At 31.6% G+C, this 20,312-nt stretch overlaps 2 protein-coding genes across 5 annotated transcripts; one reads left to right on the forward strand and one right to left on the reverse strand.

Annotated features, from left to right (window-relative positions):
* The first annotated feature begins 9,473 nt into the window (after positions 1 to 9,473).
* Positions 9,474 to 15,815, forward strand: LOC106768411 (serine/threonine-protein kinase HT1). 4 transcript variants are annotated; one of them, XR_002668939.1, is made up of 4 exons: positions 9,474 to 9,640; positions 10,376 to 11,370; positions 14,861 to 15,269; positions 15,719 to 15,815. XR_002668939.1 is itself a non-coding variant. In XM_022784272.1 (4 exons), exons 2-3 carry the CDS (start codon positions 10,460 to 10,462, stop codon positions 13,033 to 13,035), a joined length of 954 nt encoding a protein of 317 aa, XP_022639993.1. In that variant the 5' UTR covers positions 9,474 to 9,640; positions 10,376 to 10,459; the 3' UTR covers position 13,036; positions 14,861 to 14,996. The 4 variants fall into 4 exon arrangements, 3 of the variants coding, with proteins under 3 accessions (XP_022639993.1, XP_014509045.1, XP_022639994.1); XM_022784272.1 differs by lacking the exon at positions 15,719 to 15,815 and adding an exon at positions 12,993 to 13,036 and having other exon boundaries at positions 14,861 to 14,996; XM_014653559.2 differs by lacking the exon at positions 15,719 to 15,815 and having other exon boundaries at positions 14,861 to 15,505.
* Positions 15,816 to 16,752: 937 nt separating this feature from the next.
* LOC106766645 (probable methyltransferase PMT18) lies at positions 16,753 to 20,312 on the reverse strand. The gene is made up of 6 exons (XM_022784271.1): positions 20,017 to 20,312; positions 18,988 to 19,762; positions 18,491 to 18,701; positions 18,042 to 18,339; positions 17,327 to 17,791; positions 16,753 to 17,237 (listed from the first exon to the last, which is right to left on the reverse strand). Exons 2-6 carry the CDS (start codon positions 19,669 to 19,671, stop codon positions 17,009 to 17,011), a joined length of 1,887 nt encoding a protein of 628 aa, XP_022639992.1. The 5' UTR covers positions 19,672 to 19,762; positions 20,017 to 20,312; the 3' UTR covers positions 16,753 to 17,008.

Below are 20,312 nucleotides of genomic sequence, written 5' to 3' on the forward strand. Positions count from 1 at the left end.
TCTTCCTTCCAGCTTCTTGCACGCTCTTTTCTTCTCCCTAGCTCTCTGACATTGTGCTTTCTCTATGCTCCCAGTGATGAATCGGTGCCGGACAAAATGATGCGAAACAATGGTTAGTACCGGGGGTGAGGAATTGGGAGTGAAAGAGGAATCTCCTCCAGGTTAGGATGTTAGGATCGGTTTTTGTCTGATGGTCTGCTCTCATTGTGATGGTCTCGTGCTCTCTGCTCTCTGTATGAAAAATGTTCCCCCCCTTGAATGATTGTGATCCCGGTTCTCATGAAACCAATTCCTCTGCCTCTCATCCAGGCGTATCCTCTGACTTGAGATTTCTTTTTTGTCCTTTTCCTTTTTCGTGTTTTTACTGATCAGTTGGCAAAAGCCCTTCAAACACTCTTTCCCCCTTGATGCATGATTATAGCTCTGTGTAGGGATTTTTGGTTTGTAAACTGTGATCACGTTGTTGCAGAGGGGAACGTTGTTGCAGAGGGGAGCAGTAAGCATGCTAATACGGAAGTCGTCCTTGTTTGACCGAAAATGGGGAGGAACACGTCTGCAAATTGCTAAAATCTCTTCTTTCCTTTTTCTTTTTTCTTTTTATTTTATTTTTTGTTTTGTTTTGTTTACAACTTTTAACATAAAAATTAATTAAAGTAACATAAAAATTAGAGTAACAGAGATAAAAATAAAACTAAATAAAAAAAGAAATAAATGAAATAACCCTAAATAATAATAAAATAAAACAAAAAACCTAATATAAAAAAATGAAAAAAACACATTAAATAATACAAACTGAAACAAAATTAGAATCACAAAAGACATAAGATAAAATAAAGTAAGATAAAATAAGATAAAGTAAAAAACAAAACATTTATTATTTATTCCGAACGAAATTGATTGTTTACATATATCATTTTCATGCAACTCATTTAATTTTTCTTTGATAAAATGATTTTTAAGAAATTGTAATTATATTTATCTAGACTTAAATCTTATGTAAAAAAATATAAGGAGAAGATGGAAGGAAAGTTAAGAGGAAGAATGTCAAGTGTTCGTTCACATGAAAACGTACAAAAAAGGTTCCTATAGGTTACTACAATAGAATTGAGGTAGGAATGTTTCATGATTACACATAAATTATTTACAAAAACAAACTTTATACATATTACAATCAATTAATTTATTTACATCATCTTATCAGTGTAGTGTCTTTTTAATGAATTATTTTTTGAAAAGTTCATAAATGATATCATAATTGAATGTTTGCCTTGATAGCCGACTAAAATTATTCTAATTTTCACATTAAATGAAACAATTAAAAATCATATAAAGAATAATGATTTGTAAAAAGGTTAAATTATGAATAGATTTTCTATTATCGAGTTCATTTGATAAAACTTTACTATCTCTTTTGAAAATATTTTTTTTTTAATCTTCACTTGCCTCCACTTTAATTTGTTTTTCATTTGCTCTTCAAATCACATACCATTATTGGGTTCACGATAGAGAATCCTACAACACTATCCGATTAGAATTATGAATTACTAAAGTTATTTTTTTGGTATTTTTAAAATTGGATCTATCATTTTCTTTTGCATGTGAGTATAATTTGGTTGCATGTGGCTCAATTGTATTAAAATTAACTTCTATTACCTTGAGTGATGCTCGTAGAGCTCTAAAAATACCTCTTCAACAACTATATGTTGTACATAACTTAATCTATACATTGGAACATCAAATCAATGATATGAACTTATCACTAAGATATCAGACATGCAGACAATCTTTTTTTAAAATTTATTGTAATTTGGTATATTTAAATTAATTGATGTGTGTGAGAGATTATTGAATATGAAATTTGTGCTTTGCATATTAAATTGATTCTCTTAGAGGTTACATTTGAATTGATTGTGTGGAATGATATTTAAGGCTTCTATTGAGTCATTTTAGAAATTGACTTGAAGAATTAGAATAATCTTTTGAGCTATAAATACCATTTAAATATGGAGATTTGTGTATCTGAGTTATGCATGCTCGTTGGACAAAAGTCGGAGGAGGTTAGCTTGTTGGGCGAAAGTTAAACCTCATGTTGTACTGAGATTTAAACAAAAATTTGATTTCATCACTAATGTAATATAATAGTAATTAAAGTGACAAATCCATGGAGATGGTGAAGTCAATCCAAATTATAAAAATGCAGATGGGGTGAAAATTAATATAAAATGCATATTCACTCCATTAAAATGCTACATTATGAAGTATGATATTATCTACATATAATGTTTATAGCTTGAGAAATGTTGTATGCTCTATGAACATGTAATATCATGAATGCATATGTAGTAGGTTAATAAAATATGGATGTGGAATGAAATGGACAAAACAATTAACCTAAGTATACTATGCACATGATTAAGAATCACATTTAGAATATAAGTGTGGTAGTAACTCGCATGAGAGCATTAGGGATTAGTCTCTAAATGCATGGTTTATGCAACCTAATGATCAACTAGTTTGCAAGTGATGCAAACATGCTTTATAACATGAAATGAACCCAATATTGTTTAATACGAACAAAAAGTGAAAAAGACTATATTTAATCTGAATTGTTTATAATATCTGATATATTTTAGTTCAAATATCAATTTAAAATGTCATTTAAATAAGTATATTGTTCAATTAAAAAGACTGTGTTTATTTATATTTAAAATTTAAAATAAATATAATACATATTTAACAATCTATTAACAACATGTTGAATTTGTTGCAAATAGTGCTAGGATAACAGTTAGTTTGTCTCGGGAAATTTTAAGAAAAATATACATTGTTTGTTTAGTAATTAAAAATATAAAATCATTGTAATAATTTGCTTAATTATCAAAAACTAATTCACCAATAACGAATTTTATCAATAATTTTTTAAATTTTAATTATTAATAAAAAAAATCATTTATAATAAATTATAATTTTTATAATTTTCAACTAAATTTATTAATAAAATTCATCAATAAATTAAAATTTTAAAAATATATAAATGGATTTTATAAATTATGGAAATATATGTATATATTTTAACATATAAGTATTTTTGTGTTTTTTTAATTGTAATGATGACATTTTACATCAAAACATAATATAAAAAAAATTTAACATTGAGAAAATGAATAATAATGTATTATTAGTGAATTTTTATAACTATAATATTTACAGTATTTTTTCTTATAATTGTTTGTATGGTATATCATAATTAGCAATAATAAATTTACAAATATACGAAAATAATTATGAATACTATTATGATTTTTATATTATAATATTAGATAATAATACTTATCATTTGTAATATTCTAATTTCAGCCATTTACAAATTATAAAATAAGATATTATAAAAAATTGATAAAACAGAACAAATTTATCATCACTTATAAATATATTATTGTTGTATATATCTAAAATAAAATAATCTTATAATAATTACATTAATAAGAACTAAATTTAATCATTAAACAAACAATAAGATGTTATCCAACATCATTATCCTCCACCAACTATACTTTAACACTTAACCTTCGTATGTTCCTACCAATAAGGTAATATTGCAGAAGAAACAAACAACACACTAAGAACAATAATGTTTAATGATTCGAGAAGTCCTTCTTTTGGATTTCCAACTGGGTCCTTAATTTTGAAAAATTGAAATAGAAAGAGTTTTGCCGTTAAATTAGACAAACGTCGTTAGACTAGCATGTAAGTGACATGTTGATGGTATTTTTTTTTAAATGACATGGCATAGGTTATATGGTTGGTAGGTGATTGTGACGTGTAAAATCATATTTTTTAATTAAGGAAATTGAGGAAAATTGAATTAAACCCAACCCCTTTATTGGAATTAAGAATTGCGAAAAGAAAATGAAAAAAATGTGAGTGGTTCTTCGAGTTAAGGTTCCTTGGTGAAAAGAAAGTGAGTGTTTGTTCAAATTTGGAATGAATAAGAGAAAGTGGAAAGTAATTTTGGGAAATTAGGATTTATAGCAGAATCCCATTTTCGCAACTTGTTCTTCGACGTATGCAGCTTCGTTGCACCCCAAACAATATGACACAGAGGGAAAAGACGACAATGAAGATGACGGAGAAGTAGAAGGTTTTGAAGATTCCGACCATGATCTGGGAGAGGCGATATTACTGAGGTTGTTGTTGTCTTACGCCTTTAAAACATCTTTAATGACACAAATGACTTTGTTTTAGAGTTATTATTTCTTGTATACTGCAATGACAATGAAGAGCATAGAAAAATGCTCTCATCATTGTCCATCATTATACAAATGCTTTGTCGCAACTTGGAGATTATAAGTGATAAGGAATTTGAGGAAGTTAACTTGTCAATTGATGAAACGATTCTCCTTGTAGATGGTGGATTTGATAAGACTACAATTTGTGAGGAACAACATGGAGGGATGATTGCCTCATTGGATGCCGAAGAAAAAATAAGTGAAACAACTGGTAGAAAGTTCTCCAACCCAAGGCAGCAACAAGAAAGTCTTATTTTGAAAGGAAACCTTGAAGGTGTCAGGGAGTGTTCTATTTTTGTTTAGGGTAACTTATCAAGTGTGGGAATGAGTAAAATCGATGTTTGATCATCACCGTTTTGGTCCTCCCCCGAAAACAAACGCGCCTTCTTGGTGGCTGTTCTTAACAACGGTTTTCCACCACTTGCTTGTCGCCTCTGCCGACTTTCTTCCTCAAGTCAAACCACAAATCACGAAAATTACCAAAGCTCTAAAATCGCTCAATTTTAAATTCATATAAACCTTAAATTCCCAAAATGAATCCCCAGTTTGTCTAATTGATTCCAACTTTTTTTGCCAATGAACCATGATTCGAAGAAAGGACTCTGACTTTCTTTCCACAATCCCTGATTCGAAGAAAGTTTTGAGTTTAATTAACTTTTTCAACATTTTTTTATTATTCATTTTCGCCACTAATTCCTAATTCAAAGAAGCAAACACTCATTTTCTTTTCGCAAACGAATCCTAATTCGACGCATCCTTGCAATTTTCCCCAATTGTTTTCGCAAATGTGAATTCAAAGGAAGAAAGGGCTAGGTTGGAAAAATTCCGCCAATTTCTTAATTAAAAAAATTACAAATTACATGTCACATTATGCCACATCATTAAAAAAAAAACACAATCAGCATGTGACGCACATGTCAGTCTAATTACTTTTGTCCAATTTAATAGAATGGCTCTATTTGTTTCAATTTTTCAAAATTAAAGACCTAATTGAGAAAAAAAAAGTAGGAGTCCTATTTGAGATTCTTATCCAAAAAAGGATATTCTGAATCATTAAACCGAACAAAAAAAATGGTGAGTTAATGGAAAAAAAAATTAGCATATCATAACTTAATATATCAAACTTAAATAAATATTTCACAGAATTCTATAAAACATATAATCACAAGACAAATGACCTAATGACCTCTATACTCAATTATCTGAATGCTAATATACACGTCAGTGAATGTGTACACCCATGGTAATATTTATACTTTACAGAGTTATAACCAATGATAGCTCGACCTACTACCCAGTAGGTTAATCTTCCACTCCCAAGACTGAAAAGAGTTAGGATAAAGACCTTCTGTCATTCTCTCTGCCACCCCATTCATCTTTACATGAGTCAAATGGTTTGTAGAATATCAGGATACCTGTTTATTGAATCTCGTTAACAAGCATTCACTACAATTTACTTGAATATAGAATCTCTCCTTGAGATTCTTCTCACAACGCAAATCTTTCATTCCCCCCTCCCCAAACACATATATCATCCAATAAATATTGATAAAAACCAAAGTATACTTGAAAACCAGTTTAGCAAAACATCATTTATAAAACATTTAAGGAAATAAAAGAAACAAGTGAATAATCAAAATCTTTATTTCTTTTGAGATAATGGATTATCTTACTTGATAATCGACTGTTTCAGAGAACTGTCAAATAAAGAAGGAACCCTAACTGAAATAATAAATTATTACATATTATAATCAATTATTTCAGAAAGATTTCAATTCAGGAAAGAATTATAATTGAGATAATTTATCATCAGATGGAATAATCAATTATTCCAGAGTGTCTTGAAGAGAAAAAGAATTGACTGACTGAAATAACCGATTATCCAACTTGATAATCCATTATTTTTGTCAGTTGTTTGACAACAAACTTAAAATTTGATCTAAATGGACTAAAGACATATTCAAATGGCCAATTTGATATTCTTAGCACCGAAATTGATTGGTAAACATGCTTGTAACTCATATTGAATAAACATTTACTCATTTGAACATGAATTGAGTTCATTACACCAACCAACTATCCAAAAACTCATATAACAATTTTCATTTTATGCAAACCAGATTTTATGCAAACTTAGAAACCGATCAAGTCCTAAATGACCTGAACATGGTCCCTAGACTTTGAACTTACCTAAAATATCATTCATCTAGAATTTCACATGTTAAAACTTTCATTTTGAACCAAAAGCTCATCATTCTTCTAACCTATTATCCAACCAAAGTTCAATAACAATTAACAAAATCAAAATAGCCAAACTAATATTTCCCACTCATCAAGAATCGATTACAATGCCAACAAATAGACTACACACGAGAATTTATTAAATTCCACTAAACATAGCCAATTTCTTCAAGTAACTCAACAATTCAAATTTCATAAGGCAACTAGATTACTCAATTCAACTATCATACAATCATACAAACATCTTTTAAAACACGAATATTAGTTAAAACCAAAGTAACTAGCTCCCTTTAACTGATAGATGACCATACAATTCCACGGGTCCTAAACAGTTCCAAAAGCCAAAGAAGTTCCATATGCTCCTATGAATAACGATAACATGATTAGTACACCCATAACCATGGATCATCAGAGACTAATACTGAAAACTCAAATGATGCATACAAACTAAGTGGGGCCTACATGCAACTGGTTCAAGAAGATACCAAAGAAAATTGTTAAAAACTCAATTTAATCAAATGGAGAAACTAATCATTCTATATTGAAGAGTTTGTCGCAAGGATCAATCTTACGGTATTGATTATTTAATCAAACGAGCAAAGAGGAGAAACCCTTACAAACAAATTATAAAACTCTAAAAAAATATTTCCAGAAAAATAATATGTTTTAAAATAACAAAATTAATTTATAACTATTTAATATTAAAATAATCGAATCTCACTTTTTTAAACTATTTTTGTTTCTAACACAACACAAGTTAAATAATCATATATATTATTCTAATAATCATTATTATTTTGAAAGATATCTTATAAGAAGAAATATGCAACAAAGATAAATTATTTTCAAACAAATGAACTTAATTAAAATTGATTTTAACTATTTTGTGTTTTTTAAATATCAATTGTCATCCATTTCCTTTATTATCAACAAAAAACAATATGATGATTTTCTGTTTCATCTTTAATTTATTAAGTGTTAAAATTTAAAATTATTTTTAAATTAAAAACTTATAAATTTAAAGTATGAGTTAGTAGAATAACATGAAATCGTAAATCTAAATTCTTAAAAAAATTAATAATATAAATAAAATTTCATACGTTATATTTGTTAAAAGTTTATCAAGAATGATCATGTTAACAACTAAGAATTTACAACCAAATGGTTAAGATAAAAACTTTTACAAAAATGCACATGTTATACATTAAATCACACAGACAGTGAAGCCAAATATATTAATAACTATTATCAATTAATTATCTGTAGAGTGTATATATATAACAAGTATTAAATGTTACATTAAAGTTTCTCAGCTTTACTTATAAATATATATAAATATAAACTGATTAATTACCAATCAATGCACACACATATTTATTATACTTTTACATAAAAATTTATTACGTATTGAATTGTGTGAGAAAAAAATCTAAAGTAACGTAAAAGAAAACGTAGCAGTTTCACAACTTTATTGTTTAAACTTTTAAATTATGTATTAACTGGTAATAAATGCACATTTACATTTATATTTATATTTATATTTAATATTTAATATTTATAGTTGTTATATGCATTTATTCCCGTCTTGACGGTGGAAGAAAAAGACAAATAGTGGGGTTAGCAATGACATAACGGAGGTAGGTTTTTGTTCAAAAAGTCAAGAAACGTAAAAACGCACAGCGTACTTAACGGGATGCACAAAAAATGTGAGTGCGTCTTGGGTACTTGCTACCCCACATTGTGTCTCACGGATGCTTAACTTACTTTAACTTCTTTGTATTTACAAAACAAAATTAACATTTTAATTATATATATAAATAATTATTTTCAAGAAATTATTGGTGATTTATAGGAGTGTATTATTTTATTTTTAATTTATATTATTTTTTGTTATTTTTTTATTTTTAATATTAATATTTAGTACATATATTATTTAGCTATAATAATAACAATTTTGTTAATTTTAAATTAGTATATAATTATATTAATGACACACTAATCTATGATACAATCAAGATTAATATATATTGTTAATTTGGAAAGTAAGAAATAACAAAAAGAATTATGAAAATGAAAATTTCAATAAAAACTCATTTCAAGTTATTCAAAAGTTTATTAGATAATTTTTAAAGAGAATGATTAAAATGAATAATATTTTAGTGCAAGTTTCACCTGCTTAAAAACAAAGGAGTACTAATATATATATATATAATGATTTTTTTTTCTAAATTTAAGTAACTTATGTATTGCTAAAATTATTATATATAGTTTTGATTTAATTTTTTATATCAATTGTAAGATTTTTTTTTTTACAATTTTTATGTTTTATTTTATTTTTATATTTTAAGAATAAAAGGTTTTATTTAATACAAACTATATTAAGTTTTATATTATGCTAGCTTAATTTAATGAGAAAAAAATTGTAAAATTTGAATTATAAACTTTTTTTTAAATGAGTATGAAAAATAATGAAAATAACTAAAATAATTTCCATAATAAATATGTGTAAACATTTTTAATTTTTACACATTATTCATTTAATATTATTATTTTTATGTAAATATTATTTATATTTTTTAAAATTTATATATTATAAGAAAAGTTTCTTTACTCAATTACTTGCACGACCTATAAAATAAGACTAAAGATGTAAAATATATATTTATTTTAATAACTAAATAAAAAGGGGTATTGTACTTATATTTTATAAAAAATTAAATTAAGAAAGTTATTGTAAGAATCCTTAGATGAACTGTGTTCAGAGGAGTGACGTGTAGAGAAGAGAGCGTATTTAATAATGTTAAAAGTAAATAATAAATAAAAAGAATAAAAGGAGTGAAGAAAAAGAAGCTATGAAGACTTAGAATGTTAGAAGAGGAGGGGAAAAAGACTAGGCATATAAAAACCTGATAAATAAATAGAAAAATCAAAAGAAAGTCATCCATTTCATTTCCTTCTGCGCTTCTTCTCTGGTCTCTGGCTTCCTTTGTACGGGAAGAACTCAATCTTGTCCATTTCCGTTTGTTTTTTCTCTCTTCGATCTCTCCACCTTCCTTTCGACGACTCTCTTACCACAGGTCGTGTAGTTAACCTGAGCCCTCTCCCTTGAGGTATCCGTTTCCGTTTCTCCTTAACCTTTTGCTTCTAAACCCTTTTCAGATTTTAGGGTTTGTTCATGTTTTCACTCTTTTCTTTCTTTTTTGTAAGATCAGTGACGGCTTCGTCAATATTTGTTTGAGATTTGACTGCAAAGTTGGTTTTGGAGGTTTTAGAGTTTTCTATATATAGTTTTTTTGATTTTTTTAATTATTGACTTGTTTGTGTCTTGTCGGTGCTTTGGTCTGTCTGTCTGTTTGTTCTTTTGAGAAATTCTATTTGAATTTTGCTTGCTCTATGTTTGATGTGTTAGGCATGAGTAGCTACTGGAGTTCCTTGCTTCTAATTGGTGGATTTCATTTAATTGTGGTTAATTTCTTAATTGTTGTCTTGGAAAGTGGTTGTGTTCTGGAGAAGTCTGGTTATGTCTTGATTTGCACAAGGATAGGCTTGGAAATCTGGTCTTTTCGTGTTTGCTTCTGGAATTTGTTTTGATAGAGCGTTATTGGATACTGGAGGTGTTTTTTAGTTGGTGATGATATCTAGACCTGTTTTTGCATGTTTATTTTTTTTCTTTATAAATCTGGGTTGTAATTGGAATAACACTAGTTTATATTTTTTTCTTCTTACTGGCATTTGTAATTGATGATGAGGCAAATGCATCCATGAATGTTGTCATTGTTGCTGTTATTAGACTTTTTATGTTGTTTGAAGTGCCAAATTCTTATGTGGGTTTGTTTTGGTTTTAGGGTTTCTCCAGGTGTGATTTGATTTACAATCTCTGATGCTGAAGAATAATAGTGCTTGAAGGCTTTGCTCTTCTGTGTGAAAACATGTTGGAAGGCGGTGCGAAATTCCCGGGAATAATAGATCTCAACAAAAATAATAACAACTACTATGATTTCTCTCAGGGCTTCTACCATAAGCTTGGGGAGGGTACCAATATGTCAATTGACAGTGTTGGGAGCTTACAGACAAGTAATGGTGGAGGATCTGTTGCGATGTCAATTGATAATAGCAGTGTTGGGTCCAATGATTCCCATACTCGCATGTTGGACCACCAAGGGTTGCGGAGGCGTGCCAATGACAACTACTCTGTTGCACATAGTGCCAATCGTCGGGGAAGAGTTACCCATGCTTTGAGCGATGATGCTTTAGCTCAAGCTCTAATGGACAACAGTTCTCCTACTGAAGGGCTTGATAATTTTGATGAGTGGACAATTGATTTGAGGAAACTCAATATGGGTGAGCCTTTTGCACAAGGAGCCTTTGGGAAACTCTACAGAGGTACTTACAATGGTGAAGATGTTGCTATTAAAATATTGGAGAGGCCGGAAAATGATCCAGCAAAGGCTCAATTGATGGAACAGCAATTCCAGCAGGAGGTCATGATGTTGGCTACCCTAAAGCATCCTAACATAGTTCGATTCATTGGCGCATGCCGTAAGCCAATGGTGTGGTGCATTGTGACCGAGTATGCTAAGGGTGGTTCAGTTCGACAATTTTTAATGAAGCGGCAAAAGCGATCAGTTCCCCTCAAATTGGCTGTCAAGCAAGCTTTGGATGTTGCAAAGGGGATGGCTTATGTTCATGGCCTTGGATTGATCCACAGGGACTTGAAATCTGATAATCTTTTGATTTTTGGTGACAAGTCAATTAAAATTGCTGACTTTGGAGTTGCCAGAATTGAGGTTCAGACTGAAGGAATGACACCTGAGACTGGAACATACCGTTGGATGGCTCCGTAAGATCATTTACTGCTCTTATTTTTTTAAATACTAATATGCTTTCTTGCATCTCTGTTTCTGGATTTTTTTGGGCATCTTCCCTATTATAGTTAACTTTTTAAAGATATTTAATGAAATATTGCTTATATTTCAAATGCTGCTAACAAACTGTTGCTCATTTCTTATAGCTTGTTTTCTTTGTTCCTAATCTGTTGTTTGTTAATTGTGATCCTGGACAGAAATGGCATATACAGCTGAAATGTTCTTTGTTCCTTATATGCTTTCAGTGTACAACTTTTTTTGTTTGCTTCTGTCTTTAATATTGGCTGGCTCTTGTTAACCATGTTCTTTTAATTTTAGCTAAATATTTTTCACTATAATTTAATTATGATATGCATTTTTTCTCACATTGCTTCTTATTATACATTTTCATTCATCAAGAAGTGGAAGGAAATCTTCTTTTGTCTCTTGTTTTGACCCAAATGGTAAGGGCATCTCTACCATTATATCAGACTAACCCTACAGAAAGATAATTGCAATCAGGTTATCGAAGTGAAGCTTGAGTGTTGTCGTCATTTGTTTTAGAAGCAAACTTTAATGATAATGCTATTTTTTGAAAGTTTCCATTATTGGAAGTTTTAAAAATTAGTCTTGGTTTTGGATCCTACCTGTTTATATTCTTTTTAGGTTTTTTCCTTTTTTCTTGTGACTTGTACGCAATTATGGGCTTATAAGTTCTTTTTAACAACGGTGCTGTCAATTTTTCTCTCATCCGTTGTCTGTTTTATTTGTGTACCCCAGCCTGCCCAAATCCTTACTTGGAATATGATAGATGTATTTTGCATCTGTACTGAATAAACAATCAATCTTTTAATCTGACATTAGAAAAATTTGGCTGGATGAATTTGTGAATCTCGGGATACTTTTTTCTTTTGTTAAGTGTTCATATCTTTGTGGCTTGGTTTATTTGTGTTGATGCATACACTCTGCTGGCTAGAAGCTACTAACCATGGTACAAATATTTTGGTGGCAGAGTGGGCAATCCTGCCTAGGGGATCATTGACCTTGTTTATGATACCCTAGAACAATGCTTAAAACCTATTGCTCATTCTTCAGACAAATCCAATATTCATGTGCTTGTCCTATTAGTAAAGTCTTTCGAGTTACTACCGCCTGTCAACAAGAAGTTAAATGAATCAAAGTGGTCACTGCTTGGTTTTCAGTTAGTGGTCTTGTTGTGGTTTAGGGTAAAGTGCTATGCCAGGGTGAGGCTAAGTTGTTTTTTGCCACTTTCAGGTATTTAGTAGGAAATTTTTGGCAGGGTGAATTTTGTTTCTTGTATTTGAATTGGGGAAGTGAAAGTAGTAGTGTGTTCTGGTCTTTTAGGTGTTTATTATTTTAATATAATGGCGTGATTTGGAGACTATGTGGATGATGCTATTAAACAAGAAAAATAAAATGTCCTTAAATTCTTATTAAGTGGGCAGAAGTATTTAGAGAAGGGGGAAGTTGGAAAGAAGTGAAGTTGCAGTTCGCGTTTCATTTTGCATGAAACCAATACACTTGGTCTACAGGTGAGTATTGGGTATGCATTCATATATATTCCCTATAAATACTGACGCGTATACTTACCTGATAGGGTTGTGGCACATGCATCTAGTTACCTGGCCGGAATGCAATAAGGTAGACAGGATGGTGTAATCTTTAGATAACTTTCATATTCTGTTATGTTTGGTTCAAGTGAAGCATAGATTTTGGTTCAAGAAATATGCCATGGTGCTCTCCTTTAACTAATCCATCTCTGGGTGACCCAGTTGGTCGGACCTATATTATCCCATATAGGTTTACATTTGACCCTCCTAGACTGCATTATAAGCTTCATGCTTCATGCTTCATGTGTAGGCTTCTTGTCTTGCTATATTGTTGCCTGTGTAGCCCTGCGTTGAAGCTTAGCAGTTTAACAATGTTGTAGTATTGTTATGAAGTGTGAAACTGTTTGATTATGGGCATATCCTATTACATTCCTGCATTATCTCATGCATATCATGACGCAGATAGTCATGCCTTGATGGGTCACAGTCATTGCATGATGAGTGAGTTATGTTTCTATTTTAATCTCTTTCATGCTCTCTGCCCCAAAATAGATCCTATTAGTTATTTTTTTTGGTAATATTTAATGACATGTCTCCAATATCTTTATTTGAACTGTTACACTGATTAGTTAATTTAACTGTATTGAGTGGTATGATTTAGTCTTCTTACAGAAATGGTAACATGGAATCTATATGGAGGAATATAAATAGATAAGATGATTGTTTCTTGTGGCTGACTCAACACAGGATAAAAGACGTGTTTATTGTTGTAATTCTCTAGGTGTCTTGAAGGGCATCTCTTCTATGAAAAATCAAACTAAGTGGTCATGCTGACCCTTGTAAATGTAAATGTTTTAGTTTTTCTTTTCAAATACTTTGTTATGCATATTATTTTGGTGTTGCATAAGAGATATCATTGAAACTGTTAAATTTGCTTGAATAAGCTTACTTTATTACTTTTGAAACAGTGCATGTATATATTATGATGATTGTTTGAAGTTTTATTTATCTAAACAAAGAAATACTCTGTGAACTTAGTTGAATTACATTGGTATTGTAATACCATTTACAATAATAGTTTATTTTTGTAATAGCCACTTTAAAAGTCATATGTAGGGTTTAATTTGTTGACAGTTTTACAAGTGCTTCAAATTAGACTCATTTTATTAACAGCGTAGGCTTTCAATTTGATTCTATAAAATTTCTTGCCATTGTTTAAGCCCTCTAAAGATTTTGTCAGCAAATTAATCTATGAAAGATTTAATTTGTTACCATATTAGTTTACTAAATATTCTTTTTGTTATTTCTTCAGTCCATTTTAGACGATGGAGGTATTAATTTAGTGATGGACTAAATCTTTGAGGTGTATTAATTTGGTGACTATGGGTAAGGGAGAGTATTCAAGGCAGGACATTGATTAGTTGGTATGGGGGGCCTTTAAGGGGAAAGGAGGAATTCAGATGTGTATCGTTGGTAAATTGAGTATTAGCTGTTAGATATTCAGATGAATTAGAATGCCATTTAGCTGTTTTTTTAATGACTTTCTTATAATGATTAATGATATATTTACCATTTTCTTTCTGTCTTTTTTATTTCTTTTAAGACTATTCTCTGCCGAATGAGGTATGTTGTTAGTTTCTAGAACTAGGTGGTAATACCATGTGGGAGATTTATTTATGCTATTTTTGTACCAGCAATTATAATGTATATGGACAGTTCCATTCATGACACATAATATTACTAATCAAGTCGGATTCAGATTCTGCATGTTTTTATGTTTCTGCTATGACCAAAATCCAGTTATCTAACATGTTTGAAATGTAGAAATTCATGATTAGTTTTAAATGTGTTATTTGCTTGTTTAAAAGTTAATTTGGTGTAGTATTTAGATATGTTGTTCGCTGATGAACTGCAGGGAGATGATCCAGCACAGGCCATACACACAAAAGGTGGATGTATATAGCTTCGGAATTGTTCTATGGGAACTCATCACCGGTATGCTTCCATTTCAGAACATGACAGCAGTGCAGGCAGCATTTGCAGTTGTCAACAAAAATGTTCGTCCGATCATACCCAATGATTGCCTACCTGTTCTCCGTGACATCATGACAAGATGCTGGGATCCCAACCCTGATGTGAGGCCACCGTTTGCTGAAGTTGTTGGAATGCTCGAGAATGCAGAGACTGAGATCTTGACAACAGTTCGGAAGGCCCGGTTCAGGTGTTGCATCACTCAACCAATGACTGCTGACTGATCCTGCGACTGCATATGCAAAAGTCATATAAACATAGACTGGAAAATTTGGGAGCAAGATGAAACTCTGGTAGTGAAGGGTGACTATATAATAGCTTTGTGTATTTGTGTGTTTTATTTATTTCTTCCGAAGAAAAAAAAATGAAAATCTTATCTGGAGACCTTTTGCTTATTCGGTTTCTTATTACTGAATGTCTGTTCTGAATTAGTAAAGGAGATGGTGTATGTAATACATGCATGTTTTACAGTTATGTATAGCTTGAGTTCAGAAGGCAATGAGATCATGGCGAAAACTTTTGCTGTTTATGTCGCTTGCACCATACTACCCCGCCTTTCGTTGGAAGTTGGAACCGGGGCTTAAATTCAACTAGTTAACCTTTTCTTATTACACCCCTAAATTTTTCCTAAACATGATTTTATTAGGAAGAAAGGTGGCAATTGAATCGTCATGAGATTTGATTAAAATGTGAACTGTGTTTAAAGCTAACTAACGTGTAACGTTTTGTATTTTCTGTGCAGGTGGATCTCATTGCCATTGGCGACTGTTATTTATTTAGATGTTTCGCTGTTATGAATATACGCTCGTCCTTGAATTGAACTTTTTTGTTTACTTTAATTATGGACTAAAGAAGAAATATCATTCCATCAAGTGTAGTAAAATTAAAATACTCGATTTATCTTTCGCTTCTTCGCATTTAATGATATTACTCTCTGTATATCCTAACATCTTTTTAATGTATTGCATCACTCTTCTTCGAAACAGCGTATTTCTTCGAACTTTATCTGATGCAGGACATTTTTGTAGTGCAATTAGAACTTTAACCTGCTTAGAATTTGCCATTATTTGCTAAGAAATATCTTCACCAGTGTTAAACTTTAACTGATGCGACACCAATCTTGTGAGAAAAAGAAAAAGTAGATAAGATGTAGTGTAAGAAGAATACTCCTCAAATGGTTTCCGATCAAAGAATTTTTCTGTGACGTTGCATTCTAGTACCTTTCACTAAACTTTGTTCCTTTTTTATGCATTTACCTCGGTGAACCTCCGAGAGTTCTTATGCATGTAAATATTTTTTTTTGTAACCTTGATATATTGATAGTGGAATATTCAGAGTAAATCGCCAACCAAATAAAAGTATTTATGATGAAACCCCAAAATCTAAAGCTACTTGCCATTCTAGTGAGATGTTGGTAGATAAATACTCCATTTTTTTTTTGTATTAAACACGTTTAAATACCAATAACATGACATCTTTTTTATTTTACATTACGTTTTTTTTTATTTTAAAATGTAAAATAGTTTGAGATAAATCAATTATGAAAATAAAAATGATTATTTCATTAAATGTTTTAAGGGTGTAGGAAAATCATTTTATGGACATATAACATTTTTCATTCTAAAATAATTTCAACAATGCATTTTTATGTTTGAACTTTATCATTCATAAAAGCAATTAAGTAAAATTAATGGGTGAAAAATGAATAAGCGTAATTTACGGTCCGAAGTTATTGCATATTGCATTTTCTTATGCGAGTGATAAAATTGACATTGGCCTTGGCCTCCTCCTGGTAATTCATTAATGAAAAGTGTAAACCTTATCTTTTGCAAAAGATAAATAGGCAATAAAATAGGATAATGATTTTGGGGTGTTCTGATGAATTAATTTAAATAAGGGAATAAAACAGGAAGAATATGGCTAGACAAAAATGATGCAAGGTAAAAAACAAGCATCTAATTTCAATTTAATTTCTAAGAAGTAAAACAAAAAGGTATAAATAAGAACACAATTTTAAAAATAACTCTATCTGCTAGACTGGTTTGTCTTTAACTTCTGCAGTCCAGTAAGTTTTTTCAGCAACAAGAATCTTTTCAGGGTTGAAGGGTCCGCTTTCATGATCCATTATACTGCTTTTCCATCTCATTGAATCAGTAATGGTTTTAATCTTCACCAGAAGCTCCACTGTCTCTCTGAATATAGCAGTACCTTCAGGCCTCAAAATTCTATCCATCTCCAGTAATATAAGAGTAATGTTGCACCTTCCACACAATAATTAATCAAGTCAAAACCTCATACTGATATATGCCAAAAACAACATAAGCTAGAGAGTTCATTAGATAATGTTCACCTGTCCTGATATATGCCAAAAACATTAGCAGCATGGATGAGATCATACGTTCTTGGATAAGTTGAGAATCCTTCGCACCAATCTTGGTAAGTTCCAATAAAACCTCGTTCATAAATTGCACCGAGTGTGTCATGGTCTGAATTTGAGGGAACAACATTCATAACCCACACTGGATATTTCATTAAGGCTGCTGCAAACCCACCAAGATAAGCATTCATGTCCATCACGTTTCTATATTTTCCTTGGTGAAGAGGAACCAGATGCTTGTAATGTGCTATTCTTTCCCTCCACATTTCGTTGTCCTTTTGAAATTTCTCCTCATCGATGTTAGGAATTGAACCACTGCTGATTCGAGGAGGGACGGCAAATGCACGCTTAGGCCATTTTTCTAGTGCCCCACCAGCTATTTTGTCTGCGCTGCTAACTTCTGGCAATGGAGTTATGCACTTCTCCAAATCTTGGTACCTTTTGAATGCAATCAAACAAACAAAATAGCTTGAACAACCAAGAAGAATTTTAATCATGTAATAAAGCTATCATACCCATTGTAGAAGGGACAGATCTTGGATGCAATAATATCATAACATGTTTTTTCATATGAACAAACGAAAGCATTGAGCAACTCCAAAATGAGATGTTGATTTTGACACACCACGAAAGTAGTTGCGGAACTGTATATAAATTTAGTTGCAAATGAAATTAGCTAAAGAATTACCAAGCCGCGTCAGCATTGTCGGATTGGCATATATGTGGTGTTTTATAAACCTGTTTGGTTTGTTTACATCCGACGTGGTTTTTAGGCTTTTGCCAAATGGATAAGTCATCCTTCTCAACCACTTTGGTCCAGCATATGCGTTTTGCCACTTCCTCAATGGAGTCTTGTTCCTGCTTCAAATCCTCTTGAGTCCTCTCCCACCCTCTCCAGTAGGTCTTCCATCGAATAGGTGGCCCAGAGAGAATCCAATAGCCACCAGGCCTCAGAATTCTATCCACTTCGATCAAGTACAAACCATCTGTGAATGGAAATTACACCATTTTAATTGCTGTTTTCTTTACTTGAAATCAAACACAACCCTTTTTTTAATTACAGTTTTTGAATTCAACCAAAAAATTCTCCCATTTTATAGACCTTCTTGATTAGTAGTATATGAGAAGTGTGAATACCATATTTTTGCCAAGGGATCAAGCAACGAGAACAATGAGCCATATCGAACGCCCTTGCTGGGTAGGGAGTTCTCTGTGAAGCCATGACACCTATCATTGCCGGAACTCCTCTTTCCAATGCAAACTGGACCTGAGCTTCATGTGTATCCCTTGGTGCAAAGGACATAGCTATGATGTCCCTTTTCAAAAGATAAGCACCCCAACTTGCAACCTTTACAATTCAGATGTGAAAGAAGGAGTTAAGTATATAAACAACACATCCTTCACACCAAAAACAAACATATACATGATCCTAAGGTTTAAGTTGAATTTGTTGAATGAACTTCGATGAAAAAAAGCAAATAGTATACACACAGTGAAGACTTTTACAATACTATCCAACCAGATATTGATATGATGATAAAATAATGTAAAATTTTTTAATTGAAAGTGCATAGAAATTAGGCTAAAGATTTGTTTTTGGATGTGTGCTTTAGGATTAAGATAGAGTAACTTACACCACACCCGGTATCAATTGCAGTTCTGATAGTACCAGTGGTGAGTGGAATAAGCTCATTAATGTCATCAATATATGCATCAGCTCCACGTGGAAACATGGTACCTCCTCCAGGGAATCTGAATCTGTCACCTTCAACTTGAATCCAGTTTTGAATGGCTTTCTCAATGCTGAGCTCTTTGTGTGGAATATTGTCATACCAAGCATAATCTCTGCTTTGAGGCCATTTGAAAGGTGGCTTATACTTTGGCGGAGCTGGTATAAGACAAAATAATTGTTCCTCTTTGCTGGGGCAATGCCTCTCCCTATACTTCAACATATTACGGTCAAATCTTCGACCCCTATCTCGATCTTGGCACGGAGTGTACTCACTGAGTGATATGTCACATGGTGGGATATCTTGTGTCCCTCCAGAACTTGCTATATCAATTTGATGATGACTTTCAAAATCTAAGTTTGTTGTTGATGATTGAACTCCTGAAGATGCAATGCCTGGTGAACTTGACCCAATATTGCAGTCTACTTTGGAGTAGATATCAGATTGGCTATTGGGTGTTGGAGTGTTCCTCCATGCACCCATTACGTATGATAAAATGCACAGTCCACTCACCCCTAAAATCCATGTCAAACGGTTTCTCCTTGTTTCAAAAGGAGTATGAGGTTTTGGTGATCCATCCTTCCCCATTTTCCCTTCTCCCTTTTCACCTCTAACCAAATTTTCAAGTAAAGGAGTGATATGAGTTTATTATGGTCACAATGGTTCGAGATACATGAAGCTGCAACAACAATAACAATGTGTTAGCCACGTATCCATTATTATGTTAACAGTTAGAATATGGATTCTGAAATTTAGCAGCAGCATTCTTCTGCCAAACTACCTTTACAGTGAAGGTAGTTTCTGATATGGTTAATCTCAAAGTACTGTAATATACTTATTTAATATAGTAATTACATTAACAGGGAAAGTGTAGAAGTAATTTAAATGAAAAAGTGAAAAGGAAAATATGAGAAAGGGAACAAAAGAACACACCTGAAAGTTTTGAGTGAAATGTAGTGTTGATATTCTACACTCAGAATGCAAAGTTGCTCATATAACATGGGATCTATTATTCTATCCCATTTATAAATAATCCATAGATGACAAGGTTTTGAAATGAAGAGAAAAGAAGCAAAGGAAAAGAAAAGAAAAGAAAAGGAGAGTGAATGTTGAGAATACTGGAAGAATGTGTGCATATATTATATATGAAAATAAAGGAATGTGGGGTTTGTTTGTAGCTTAATTTTGCATCTTCCATTGTTCCCTAGTTTGTAGTTCATCCAGAGAAA

This window comes from Vigna radiata, chromosome 7 (genome assembly GCF_000741045.1).
Source record: "Vigna radiata var. radiata cultivar VC1973A chromosome 7, Vradiata_ver6, whole genome shotgun sequence".
NCBI classification, from domain to species: Eukaryota; Viridiplantae; Streptophyta; class Magnoliopsida; order Fabales; family Fabaceae; genus Vigna; species Vigna radiata.